The following is a 14862-nucleotide window of genomic DNA, read 5'->3' as shown; positions in this document are numbered from 1 at the left end:
GAAGCATCATGCTGATGTAGGAATTCTCATGAGGCCAAGGGGCAGGGCAGAATCACTGTTTCCTGTCATTATGGCAATTCCTAAACATGGAGAGTTCATGTGTATTCAAAAAGGAGGTGTGCAGACAAAAAGTGCTGTTCAGTGGCAGCACTGCAACAGCATGTTCCATTTTACTTTTCTCCACTTATTTTCAAGGTTGTGCAGGAACTAAAATGGCAAGCTGCTTTCCTTGCATAACAATTCCTTTTTCATGGCTCTTTCAACCTCTTTGTGTTAAGGCTGGTAGATCGTTTTCTTCCAACCAACCGTTTCGAACAACATCCAGCAGAGCGATGAAGGGAAATTCTGCATCAGATGTCATGTTAACCACAACATGCATCACCTGCATCAGGATTGTAAATTATCCATGTGGAGTCAGCAAGCTGTTTTTTTTCCTTCTTTTTTTTCTGAACTCAAAGCAGAGATTCAGTCATCAGGTGGAAACAACTGTGTGTGCACCCCAGAGTGAAGCTTGCACTGCCAAGAGCAAACTTTGGCCTGTCCTCACTCCTCTGTCAGTAATCCAAATACATCTCCTATCAAAAAAACAAAAAAAAAAAGAAACTCTGGCCCTCATAAGGAAAACATGCACAGGTTTGTGCATAATAATGTGAATTTCTTGCGAACTGAGTGAGACATTAGTAAGGTTTTTCGTTTATCAGTTCACACCGGTTGCTATCTGCACCACAGCAGAAAAAATATCTGTTTCTGCTAGAACATACACTCATTAGAAATCTACATACACGCTTCATTTCCTCATAAAACATAAAATATAGCTCTAAAATGCAGCCTAAGGCATTCCAAAGTCTATTACACAACTTCTTTCAGATGAATGGGGAGGGATTTTCTTTTCTTTTCTTTTTTCCGTGATTCTAAGAATCCTGGTTTTGGCTTGGAGCCTACAACTTGGAGCCTAAAATGAAAGTGCTTACATGGAGCAATTCTGTAGCATAATTTGAGCTTAATGTCAATAATTGCTGTACGTAAAGTTGCTGAATTCACTCCTGCTTTCCAGGCTTATTTCTTATTAACATCAGTTAGTGGTTAGTTGTTGTTGACTGTGGCTCATGATAAATGAGTTTGCTGGAAGTCAACACGGGATGCAAGACGGTACAAATATGTGCATGTGGAGAGGGACAAGTCGAGTCATGAGATAAGCGACAATAAATAAGACAGTGTGATGTGAAAAATAACACACAGAAAGAGGGTGAGGAAGGGAGAGAGGTGATGCATCATTTATCTCAGTTCACCTCGGCTCTGCTGCCGGCTGATGACACCCCCCAGCGTCCATCTCCGGTCCAGCCTCTTCAGATGAGCCTTATGTCGCTTAGTAACTGACACACACACACACACACACACACACACACACATGGAGACCAGATGACAACAAACAAACATGGAGAAATTAAGAACAAACATAAATGTTACACAAACACACAGTACACAAATGACATGGATCCAACCAAAGGAGTCCCATTATTAGCTACATGGAGGACATAAAAACAAAACCACAGAACAAAACACAGTGGACAGTTAGAGGGGATGGATGGAGGTTACTGAGGAAGTGTTAAACCAAGACAGCTTCTCTGTGGCTTGTAATTAGGATGTTGTTAGTAGGGCTTTCTCATCCTGTTGTGCTTGAGCATCTGGGGCACACATTTCTGGGAAGGAATGCAATCTAATTAACACAGCAACGGAGAGAACCACCTGTCAGAGCCGCGCACCTCAACAGGGCCCGTGTTTCCACAAAATGGATGAAACAAAAACTTCTACCACCTAGGAGATCTTGCCACCTGGTTGATGATCTTCCTCATCAGTAAATGTGCTTCTTTGTTTTCAATGACAGAAATAATACACAGAATTTGAAACCGATTAAAATGGACAAATCTATCAAGTTGTATTCGTGATTAATAGAACGTCACTTCATATGCAGCTGTTGTGAACCCTAGGGCATTTATATGATTAAGCTATTTGTGAGAGAAGATCTTAAAACAAATGTTACAAATAAAACAACTGGTTTTCTAAAAATAAGAAAGGAATCGCTGTTTGACCTAACACATTCTACTTGCTAAATTTCACAAAAACAAATGAATATAAACATAAAATCTGTGTTTTGTGGTTGTTTGTTTTCTGGGGTTTTCTTCCACTAGTAATGACTTGTTGCCTGGCAACTGGTCATAGGACAGAAATAGTTTGGCACATAAACCCCCTTAAGGTGGTATTCCTTTTACGGACTTATTTTTTTACTGTTAAACAACCCAAATTTGAGGCATTTAGAGTATCAAGCAGGCAGATTTTTTGGGAATAACTAGTTCCTTCTTTCCTTTTTTCAGTCTTCACATGAGGCTTATATGATCAACCACTCGAGTGTCATACTTACACATGTCCATGTTCAGAGGGGAACAAGCATTTTTCAAAGTATGTCTATAAATGTATTTTAAATATGACTCAAATATATAGGAGGACAAACTGCCACACTTTCCTACATGTCTCCATTTTCTTTTAGTTATTCAAATAAACAGCAAAATCTTCTAATCCAGATCTGTTTTTTGTTTGTTTGTTTCTTTTAGCTGCAGTAGCACAGCTTGCTGAAGACATGACAAAGAGATGCCTTATGAGATTCATGCCATTCCCATGACTGACTAGACACATAAACACTAATTAAACTGAATTACACTCGAAGCCCTCGTGTAGTTACCTCAACTAACAAACTGCTTCATCGGGGAAAATAAGTAAATAGTCTTGGTATGTAAACTTTACATATTTTGTTGATCAAATTTTACAAAGTCAGCCCAAAAAGTGAAAATTTGGCTTTTCAATAAACTCTTTATACTATCCACTCTCCCATCCTTCAGTCATAAGACATATAAGGACAACAGGGATCCATTGTTAAAGCAATATTTATACAGAAAAGATGTTTGACAACATAAACAGAAAGTCTTGAATGTGTTTGGAAGTGTAAGACTGAACTCTTGATTTCTTCCTGTCTCTTGTTCACTGGGCTTTCTCAAACACAGTGTTGATTAAATCTAAATGAACATATGGAACTACCTGTCAAAATGTTCAGCCTGAACCTGCATTATTGCTTTTAGATTACATTCCCCCCCCCCTAATATTAAGAATGAGATAAGATGCACTGAAGGCCTTGTAACTGCATCTGACATAGTTATCTAGATGATTGCATGCTGCCTTCAGCTTTATGTGACAGCTTTATATTCTGGCAAACCAAACACCAAATAGTTGTGTGTTTTTTTTGTTTTTTTTTTATCAGACTTTTAGATTACTTTCTGACTCTGGTCAGCTCACAAAGCTTTACATCAACATTCAGCATTAATCTGCATTTATATGCAACCGTTGCGTGAAAGTGTATAAGTCTTGTCAGAACTTGCTTTTTTTTTTTTTTTTTTTTTTAATGATAGCTGTAATTTAAAAAGCATGAATGATTCTGTTTCATTCACTACTGCTGAGATGGAAACACATGCCTCTTTCATGAGCTCACTCCACGGTGGTCACTTAATACTACACTGTATCGTTCCTGTACACAGCATTACTGTACAGCACATCATTTTGGACACTGTGGTTTGGTCTCTCCTGGCACTCCTTGCTGTTTACTCAGGTCTGAATCTACACTCTGTTTAAATGTACTTATAATGGCAGGCAGGCAGAAAGAGGTGTTCCCAGTGGCTGGGACTCAGCTGTCAGTGTAGGCCGGCTGTGGTGAGGCAGGGCTGAGTTTTTCCCACTTTGTCACAGATCAAAGACTTACGCTGAAGGCACAGGCAGTACATATCAGAGTATGTGTGGTAATGTTTTTGGGTGCGTAGGTGTGTAGCTGGGTGAAGACAGGAGAGTCTGAAGAGACTTACCTTCCCCTGCTTTAGAGGCACCGAGCTCCAAGTCATCCCGTGTGCCGCTGTGGGAGTTGAGATAGGTAGCAGGAACCCAACCCTGCTCCTCTGCTGTGCTGACAAACCACCATCCTGTGGAAATATGCAGGAAATTTAGGTTAAAAATAAAAAGAAATGTGATCTGGGGTTAGAGTCCGATGACCATAGACCTTATACTCTTTTAAACAACTTCATCTTTGCTTTAGTCACCAACGGTTCTTTGACAGAAACATTTCATATCAATGAGATGAACCCCTAATGAGCATAAACATGAGGAATTTGCTGGTGTTGCCAACAGTGTGTAACCATTCTCAGGGCCAACAGCATCAGAAGGAATTCATCATGACGTCTTGTTCAAACCTGCTTTTCATCAGATCTGTCACGAATTTTAGCAGACAGGACACTCCTGAAGTGCCTCTACGGGCCAATATTTCCATTTTGCTGCTCTGACCTGGTCTCTCTGGATATGACAGCTTTCTTCTGACATCTTTGTAGCAAAATGCCAGCTGCAGAGGGAACCATATTGATGTTTCACTTCAAAATCAGAACCAAATCAAGAGAAAGGTTGAGTAAGTGAGTCCACATGTGTGCTAATCAAGTATTCTCTCTCAGGGTTATTGACTAAAAGCAAGTAGATTTCAGCACAATTTATGGCAGCCTCAGCTACATGAATGATGACAAAAATGGCAGTGTCTTTAGTCTTGGCTCTAAAATAGTGGTGCCACATGGCATGAGGAAAAAAAAAAAAAAATCAAAGAACATTGCGGCTGTGTAGAAAAACAGCTTATCCAGAAATATTAGACAACCATCTGTGAATGGTATTTGGCCACAGCCAAAGTCCAGCAATGAAAAATAGGAATGCAACATGAATAAGTGTGTTCATCACTAGCACAATGACAGCAATGTGGAAATAACTAAATGGAGTTGTTGGAGCTAAACCTTCAGAAACAAAATGAATGAGATTCCAGTAAAAAGTAATATAGTTGGATTGTGTCAGCAGGCAACGTGTTTGTTTGCCTCCTACAAAAAGGATGTAGCATGGGAATAAATAGAAGAATAGTAGATAGATATTATCGTCATATCATCTGATACTTTGTTCAGTTTTTACCTTAAATGTAAAGCTGGACCAAAAAACTGTCAATACACCAGATGGAGAAAAGCCGTGTCTGTCTTCATTTTTTCTGTGATGCATCTCTATGAACAACAAAGGCTTGCCAACAGACATATGTTATACTAAAATAAGAAAACAAAAAGGCTCAAAAGATTTAAAAAGTATGTCACCACATGTGTTTTGAGCTAAAAAAAAATCAATAAAAATGCAGCGAAATCTGCTTTATTTGGAAAATATGATAACTGCAAAAACTAGATATGTGGAAAAGGTTTCTTTTCACTTGATTTTTTTTTACTTGTCTCAGAGACGGGACATTCCAATTTTTGACTGAATGCAGGATTAGATTTGTCAAAGAAAGATAGCTGCCGCACAGTTAACCACTACTTTACAGACTCCCATTAAAAAAAGTTTTGTTTTTTTTCTTTTGTTCATCCTCCTTTCTGCTTTGTGTAGCCACATGTTAAAGTATACATGTGTGATGATGTGGCTTGCAAAAACGCCTAATAGTGACACCTCACCATCTGCATCAACATAAAGTGTCTCTTTGTAAGAGACCTCAGAGAAATAGCTGGCAGAAAGACTGTCCCATATGTCATATGCTACACACACAGTATTTGTTGTGGTAACAGGAGTACAATATGGCAGACAGCTGTGTGGACGACCCATAAAGAGGACAGGATTGTTCCATGACACTTTCACAGCTGGTCCAAACCTCATTTTCCAAACTTTTCCCTGAAAAGAGTGCATTATGAAGCAGCATGGTTGCAGAATATAAGTACAAAGAAATAAATATATATATATATATATATATATATATATATATATATATATATATATATATATATATATATATTATGGTAATATGGAAAAGGATAAATATCACTGTATGCTAATTCCATGTGTCATAGTCATGCATCATGATTATACAGGTACACACTTCAATGAAGAAGAGTACTCATGAGGGGACAGGAGTACATAAGAAGACTTTTTGTCTGTTATTCTATCTTTTGGGTCTGTGCTTGGAAAGGCAGGAGAAATAACACAAAACACGATTTGCAACAAAGAAACAAGCTCTTTAAGCTAAAACATTATTTTTTACTTGAATGTATGGATCTCTGCAAAAAAAAACCCAGTTTGGTTAACCTACATAACTGACTCAGACTGACTTATGGCCATAAGTGTCTGTGTCTGTGTGTCTGTCCACCCACCTATGTCCTGTCTACCAACAGGACATAGGTGGTTGTTTTGCTTCCATTTCTCACAGTAGGAGCAAAACAAAAAACAAATCTGCAAAAAAGAAATCTTTCAAACTCTGTTTGTAGCAGTGAGTATGATTCATGTAAGGTTTTATTCCTTCAACAAAGGAATTAGCAAAGATATAGAAGACTAAAACCACGATTAGCTGTAAGCTGGGACTGTTTAGCATAAAACCAGAGTGGGTATACATAGGGTGTACTTTCTGGCTCTGGGCGTTACACACTAATACACAGAGATGTAACAAGCCATGTAATGTGCTCAGTCTCTGAACCAAAACTTTGGCTCAAACAAAAACCCTTAAATCAAACTAAGACTATAAGCCCACAATAAAGAGCAAAAATATTTCCAAAGGCTTCAGAAGAAAAGCATTTAAAACACTGTTTTTTTTCTCTCTACAATGCAACTGAAAGAGTCTGTATTTTCTTTAATTAGACTTTAATTACACCAACATTCTAATTTTAAACCACATTAAACTGAATGCTATCAAAATGTTGCAACAGCTCATTAAATGCATAAAAACATTTCATTAATTCAGATGTGTTTTATTTAACGGTTAATGGAGGGTGACATTAACTCTCTCAATGTGACATAAAATTAAACTCCTATAAAGAAATGACGAATGATTGCAACAGAGCACATGCCAATTTGAATGTGAAACAGTGAAAAACATTCATTTCTTGTTTTTGATGTCAGTGAAATGTCAGAAAATGACATTATGGTTAAATGACTACAGTAACATGACCTACCATGGGTATAAAAACAGCACCATAAAGAATAAAGTAGAGTATGAATATTCAGCAATTTGTGGAGTAATTTGAGAACAAGGTTCCTCAACATGAAACTGCAAAGACTTCTAATATTCCACTACCATTTTGCTATTAAAAGGTTCTAAAAATCTGAAGACTTCCCTGTGTACTAAGGACAAGTTTTACATAACTACATATCTTTAGTCTTTAAGCTCGTTGCATTAAAAATAGACATAGTTATGTCGTGAAAATTACTGCAAGGGCTCAGGTACGCTTCCAGAATTCCAGGTTAAAAATTTGTCATGTAAGGAAGAAGCCATGCGTAAACTTGATCCAGAAATGGTACCAGCTACCCTGGCCCAAGCTCATTTAAAATAACTATGAAAAAGTAAAAAATTTTCTGAAGTCAGTCAGGTTAAAAAGTTAATTGGCTCATGCAAAGTCCTGCTGACTAAAGAGAGCATGAACCACTTAGCACACATTTAAGCAGCCTACACCTCTGAAAATAAACTTATTTTAAGAAAAGTAAATCAGAGAAGTAAAAAGTAATTTCAATAGTTCTGCAAAGTGGAATTTTCATACTGAAATTCCAGCTGAAAGGAAATGTAAAGTATTCACTTTAGCAAACTGACACTTCACAGAAATGCAAGCAAATATTAGAACAAGGTACAGCCATGTGTTTTATTGAGAGGACTTGGTTTAAAGTCTGAATATATACACAAATCAAATATGTGCAGTCACTTAAAAAGCCCTGAGTAAATAAATGTCATTACTGATGGCAAAAGTGGTTTTACTTGTGTTTTCTAACCATCCCTCCATATGGCAAATGCTTAGACTAAGTTCACTGAACCTCAAAAGAAGCAATAAAATTCCCCTGAAGTGCACACATATTACGCAAGTGCTGGTTTCCCAAATATTGCAGGATTATATCAGACAGAGTGTCATGTTTTTGCCACCCTGATCTCCTGGCGCTCATCATTGATTACTCAATCCACCTGCTGGCTTCCGAATTGCCTCTGCTACCTCATTCAGTTCACCTGGTTTCCTTTTCTCTCACTGCCTACTTAAGCTCCCTCCAATCCCTCATTTTCTGCCAGATAATAATCAGACCTATGTCTAGTTTTGTTCCAGCGTTCTACGGATTGATCCTCAGTTGCCGACCTTCTGCTTTATGCCCCTGGATTACCCTCCTTGCCCTCGACGGACACCGCAACTTTTCGGATCTTCTGGTTACCGACCCTGCCTGTCTTTGGATCTCTGAGCCTTGTCGTTGCCTGGACGAGTATTTTGCCATCCTGTTTACCTCCCAGCTGTTGCCTGGTTTCTTCTGCAGACCATTCCCCCGGACTGATCCTCTGTTCATACTCCTCCACCAATAAACTGGTCATTTGTCCAGAACTCCCTGTGTGTGGCTGTATTACGGATCCTCAGGGTAACTCATTACACAGAGTGCAGTTATATGAAATCTACAGAAAGAAAACACTGCTTTACATCTTTTATCACATGCATCATGATACTCCACAGCTGACGAGTGCAGTCAACACAAAATTATATATATTAAAAAAAAAAAAAAAAAAAGCTCTGAGAAACATGTGGTGGACAAAAGTGCAGTCAGTCTACATGCTTGGTTTAAAGCTTCACATTTTAAATGAAACCCACCTTTTATTGTCATATGGCATAGCTGATGTAACAATAAACCTTTTATGATATCCGAAAGGGCTGGGAAGAGATTGCAATCCTTAATTTTTGCATGCCGACATTGTATTTGACATTTTTTTACAATGACACAAGACCTCAACTGAGGTATTTCCAAAAGAAACAGCTGTTTTTTGGGTCTCCTGCTGCCAAGACAGCAATTTTGCAGAATTATACAATCTTAACTTTTTTATTAAATCACTCTGCCTAGTCTGCATGGATCTCTGGTATTTGTCAACCTCCACTTCTTTGGTATCAACATCTCACACTGCAGAGATTTTAATACCCACCAGATTTTTTTTTGTCTCTGCAATCAGAGAAAAAAAAAACTGCACAGTTAAATTGCATATATGTGAAATGAGCTCACACAAATAAAACTGAACTGAGACTAATTTAATGCAAGTTGAGTGATTGAAGAGGTAGATTCTGGTGTTGAAAGGTGAAAAAGCAGATGATGGAAATTAGATTAAGAGAGTAATGTGCTGTCTCATCCTTGCTTCCGATTATCTGTACAGATGTGGGAGAAAACTGAAGCATATATAATGTCTGGAAATGCAGTACAAATGTGAGCATTTGCCTGACTACATCTATTAATATGTTAGTCTCATCCACGTATCCAGCAGAAGAAAAAAAGGGCCACACATTAAAAAGCTACACCTGCAATTTTTTTTTGTTTTGGGGTTTTTTTTTTGCTTTGCTTCCGTGTGTCCATGCTTGTCTAATAAAAATAAAAAAATGTTGAGATGCTGCCACCATTACAGCCACAAAGGAAAATAGGTATATCCACATGCTGCTGTACAAACATTATGTTAGACTTTATTCAATACTACAATTGCTGAATAATTGTAATGTCTATTGGTTATTCAAGTCCTGACTTGATCAAAAGCTTTTAAAGCTTTAAAGCTTTTGAGCAGATTTAGTTTCATGACCACCTCCATTTTGTGGTTAGTGTTTAAGACAATAGCTAAACCCAAAACCCTCAACTGAAAATCATGATCACAGACATCAAGCTCACATGTCACAGCCACTGACAAGAAAAAACTAAATGGTTTGTCTTGATGACAGGGTTGTATTGCACTAAAAGGACAACAGGCTTCCTATGGGTGCAAAACTCAAAATCTTATTCCAAACAGACTTAGCAACCATCTACATTAAAACGATGTCATGCGATATAAAATTTAACTTGTAAAACCTGTACTTATGTAAAGGGGAGTTTTTTCCTTCCCATTGTCGCCAGTGTGCTTGCTCAGGATGGGAGACTGAGTTGGACTTAATCTGTTGGTTTCCTTATATAGGCGATTATGAATTGACTTTCATTATGTTTTTTGGGTTTTTTTTCCTGTCTGAAAAGCATCTTGGGATGGCATTGCCGTGATTTGACGCTATATAAATAAAGTTGAATTGAATTGAAAGTTGAACTGAATTATGTCGCCCATTTTCTTAGCATGAATGGAGACAAATCCGGTAACGTGTGCACTCTTTTCATGTTGTACTGTTACAGAATATTTAGTCCGCAATCAGTCAGCTGCAGAGAGAGAAGGCAGACTCTTCAAGACAAGTGGAATATCACTGACAGTAACTGGGGCTGGCTCCAAAATATATCTGGTACCAACAGACTACCACGCCAAAAATACCAATATCATGGACTACTAAGTCAGTAAATGTTTCAAAATGGTGTCATTAGTTAAATACACATCTACTTAGTGTGCTATTTGTTTTTTTTTTTACTTACAAAATAATCACAATAGAAATTTGAGCACAAAGATATATATTTTTCTTCATCCAGGTTACAATCACTCTTGTCTAAATATGAATAATGCAGCCTGCAAAAAGACTAATCAACAGGCTTCAGAATATCAGTTCACAAACCAGGAAGTGACGTCACACTAACCCATATGTTATAGGCTATCTTTGAGTCTGCAAAGCATGTGAGACGTATTGCTTTGTTCACACACTGCAAACTACCAGATCTGTAGAGAAACTACTGTGAAGATTGTTAAAAATAGGGAAGTCATTGCTCTTGCAACTGTCCATGCTTTAGTTTTCTTTTACTGCAGAACTTTTTATTAATCACATCAAGGCAACAGTAAAACAGAGCATTATATTGAACTGATTATTCATGGCTTAAAAAGTTTTCAAGAACATATAAGGATATATGCTATCTCATAGCTCTACTTGAATCATCCTGTTGTTGAATTGTTCTGTTTAAATAAACTTGTCTTGCCTTACTTTTGTAAGATATCTTGAATGAGCTCGCATTTACCCAAAGTATATGGGCCTGCAAAAGTCACATGACCAAAACCCAGCCACTGGGAAGGGCATGTCTAGATCAGACACTTCCTCCAGATTCATAATCTGACTGAACCTATTGTATACTCTACCCCTGCAGAAACAGATGCACCAGACAGATAATGACAGTGGACGCTTTTTTTAAGACCTACTTGTCTCTCATACAGTATCTACCATCTGGAAACACTATCAGTTTTAAGACTCATGCTTCATTTTTACTGTAATCAACAACAGATTCTCAGCTGCAACAAAGTTACTAGATTTATGCAACTTTCGTTTTTCCTTAGGCAAATGGAAAACCTATAAAACAAAACTGCAATCTATGAATATAATCAATCATGTGTGTGTGATTCCTATACAATGGCATGTGTAAGAGAGTGTGATTCTCCCATAACATCCGATTTTCTGCCCTTGGTGCAGACAAATGCAGTTGACACAATTAAGCTTGAAACTAATGAATTTACTCTTCCAAGCAAGAATATGAATCACAGATTCAACAGCAAAAGGTAGTTTTTTTTTCATGACCTGAAATGATGAGGAATGCAGAGGCTCAGCAGTCCTGCAGATATCTGACACCACTGTTGAGTGGAGCAGGAGAAAACCTCATTCATTTCCAGCTCCTGTATTTATTAACAGTAGATCCCGTATCAAAGCACAAGGGGCAAAGCATCTAGCCCAACACACACACCTTCCGTTTTCATTACACTGGGGTTCAATTACCTGGGTGGCTCTGTAAAGGGATGGGGGGGGGGGGGGGGGGGGGGGGTCAAAAATGGCACAAAACGACTTTTAAGAGCTAATGTTGACCTAAGGCACAACCTTCACTCCCTCCCAGCTTCTGAAAGGATCCCCTCATGGTCTGGACGACGCCATAGCCTACTGCTTGTGTCTCTAGGCTCCACTGATTTGGAGACACAGCAGCCCTTGAGCATCTAAGAGACCACCCCTTAAAATGTAGGTTCAACTCAATGGTCAATTTTTGAGTAAGAGAGAGAGAGGGGAGTCTTTTTGACTCCACAGGCCATTTCAGTACACTGTTATTACAACTTTTACCACTACTTAAATAGTCCCAATGCCCTGTTAGTCATCTCCTGTGCCTCAACAAGATGCAACATAAGATAACAGTGGATTCCTGTGTTGAAATGCCTGATACAAACCTCCCATTTAAATTTCCAAATCTGAAAATACAGGATAAGGCTAATTTCTTAAGATGGTCATTAGTGCTTCCTATGTTATTCTGAAAGAATGTGAAGGTTGGGGATTACTCTGAGTGGATAATGTGTCTTCCATCTGCTGCTGCAACCTCTGCTTAAAAAAAAAAAAAAAAAAAAAAGAAAAAGAAAAGAAAAAAAAAGACATTTAACACTTGGCAAGCTTTCCGTATAATGTCTTTGGTGGTTCGTTGAGAAGAATTATAGGGTTTTTCCTCTATTATACAAGGAAACGTGTTCTTGCTGAAACGGCACATACCAAAGTGCTAAACTGGAGGTTCGGGCAAAAACAGTACTCAAAGCTCAACATTGACGTTGCCCTTTCTTTCACAATTAAATTGTCACTGTAGCTAAAAAAAAAAAACAAACTTATCAGTAAACTTTCAATCAAATAAGCTGTGCAAGCTCAATATGGAGACATATAAGTGATTTCCAAGGGGTACAACACTTCTAAGACATGAAGCAAAAATAGTTTACCCTCAAAGTTTACATGCAGTACTTTCTGTCTTATCAGTAGTGCAGTAAGATAAATGCTAGCAGATTGCTAACCATGTCAGCATAAACAATACTTGCTAATACATATTTAAGTTAGTGATATTTAAGTCATTTCTTCTTAGTTTAACATATACACATCCCAACATTTCCTAATGTAAAATAAATCACACTGAAGATTATTTCTTCATTTGTAGAGGCTTTGGAAAATAAAAAAAAAACACTGATAGATGAATGGCTAACAGCACAACCTATCCAAGAAGCTCTTTAACTTAACCTTAATAAAACTAAACATTTAATCTCCCATAGGATGAAGAGAAAAAATGGAAAAGCATGGAGATTTAGCCAGTGTCATGTTTGTTCAGACATTTCTTTCTTGATCTGGATCACTGCAGGTCATGACAAAGTCACCAAACTTGTTTCCAGTTTTAATGCACCAAATCTGTTGGGTTAAGTCAAGGATCACCAACTCCTGTCCTGGAGGGCAGGTCTTACTGCATTTACAGGATGTTTCCCTGCAATAACAAACCTGATTCAAATGAATTCGTCATTAACAGACTTGTGCAGAACTTGACAACAATCAGGTGTGTTGCAGTAGGGAAAAGTTGGTAAACCCTGGGTACGGTTTCAGAAAACATCATGACTCTCACATAACTTCCATCACTGTTCAAAAGCTGCAGGTTCACATAGTGACAAATCATGCAGCAATTATTATTTCACATGATGGTAAAGCGATCTGATCCTGCACATCTTTTTGAGCACTCTTAAAAGCCACACTTGATTATTCTGCCAGCAGATTTTAAAGACTTTTGGAAAACCAGCCAAACATCTACACGACATCACTGTTACCTTGTTACCTGCCATCCTTTGGAATAATCTTGGTCAAAATATAAATCTTTATTACCTGTGAGGACAAAACACTCATTTTGGAAGGGGAAGGTTAAGGCTGTTCCTGAAGTTTCATTCTACACCCAGTTTGCATAAACTGGGTGGAGTGGTAGCAATACGAAACATACAGTAAATACAGCAGGTGGTGTCTTGGGGATGAAGGGAATGAAAGTTGACTTATCCATGACAGACAGGCATTCTGGGAGTTCATTGTGTTCATTGAATTAATTGTGTCCACTGAGGAGCAAAAACTAAATGGCAACACTTCCCTTGAGGTAGAATAAAATCACTACAATTACTGCAATATTTCAAGAGGTACGTGCTTTTTTCTCAAGCATACTAAACTTTCTTATTTGAAAAACAGTCAAATGCAAAACATTAACAACAAAGATGCTAGCCTAAGTTAAGTTAACATCCCTCTAATACAGTGTAAACTTAGGAGGCATCCTGGAGGATCCATTAAGCCATTATAATGAACCAACCTCTCTGAACCACTAACTTTGGCAGGAAATTGCATTTTCCATTTTCGCCATGAGTTTCTTCATTGACAACCCAACTCCTGAGCCAGCATCTCTCCTTGGCAAATGCTCATAAAACAGACAGATGATACAGCTGCAGAAAGAGCAGGCGAAGTTTGCAATAAAAGATATTTCTTTAAATTGAAGCACATAATCTCACTGTGTCAACATTTTCATTCTGCTCCATTAGATTAAGTATCATTAATCAGGAGTACCATTTGACAGACAGACTGTTGGAACATATCATACAGCACTCACTGGTGTAGCTACTGTGTTGATTTACAACAACCGTACCTACTGTAAACCCAACAAACCGGCAGATTGTATGAACTACTGAAACAAAGACCAAAACACAAAACATATTTTTTAAGCAAATGCAAAGGAAAATGCTTGCTTGGCTCGGGAAGGTGGGCTGGAAAAGTGGAGAAAGCTGAGCTTGCTTCTAGCTCTGACCTAGATTTGCTGTACTGTCAAAGACATATATTATCTCATCCAAGGTAAGGAAAAGTCGATAACTGCGCTGGGCACCAGTCAACGCAAATGTCTATGGTACAGCAATTTTTACAACAGGACTTCTGTTGAAGGCCGCAATAAAAGTAATAAAAAGCAAATAAATAAATGCACAGCTTAGTTTTCCATTTCTAGATCTGTTATTGCAATATTTCCAAACTTTTACACCTCTTAAAAGCTCAAATAAAAGCATAGTTTATAACACAAAATAAAAAAAAC

General features: G+C 37.9%; 1 protein-coding gene across 3 annotated transcripts in view; it reads right to left on the bottom strand.

Moving 5' to 3' along the window:
- The window catches only part of sh3pxd2ab (SH3 and PX domains 2Ab), a 35933-nt gene that overhangs the window by 5211 nt on the left and 15860 nt on the right, over positions 1–14862 (bottom strand). For 2 of the 3 annotated variants that reach the window (XM_079249227.1, XM_079249226.1), the window contains 2 exons: positions 3906–4019; positions 1290–1373 (listed from right to left, as the gene is read on the bottom strand). In XM_079249227.1, coding sequence (XP_079105353.1) covers positions 1290–1373; positions 3906–4019 — 198 coding nt within the window. The remainder of the gene's footprint in view (positions 1–1289; positions 1374–3905; positions 4020–14862) is intronic. The other variant, XM_079249228.1, reaches the window with a different exon arrangement.

Source organism: Telmatherina bonti (assembly GCF_933228915.1).
Source record: "Telmatherina bonti genome assembly, chromosome: 11".
In the NCBI taxonomy this organism is placed as follows: Eukaryota; Metazoa; Chordata; class Actinopteri; order Atheriniformes; family Telmatherinidae; genus Telmatherina; species Telmatherina bonti.
This window is presented reverse-complemented; position numbering and strand designations above follow the sequence as displayed.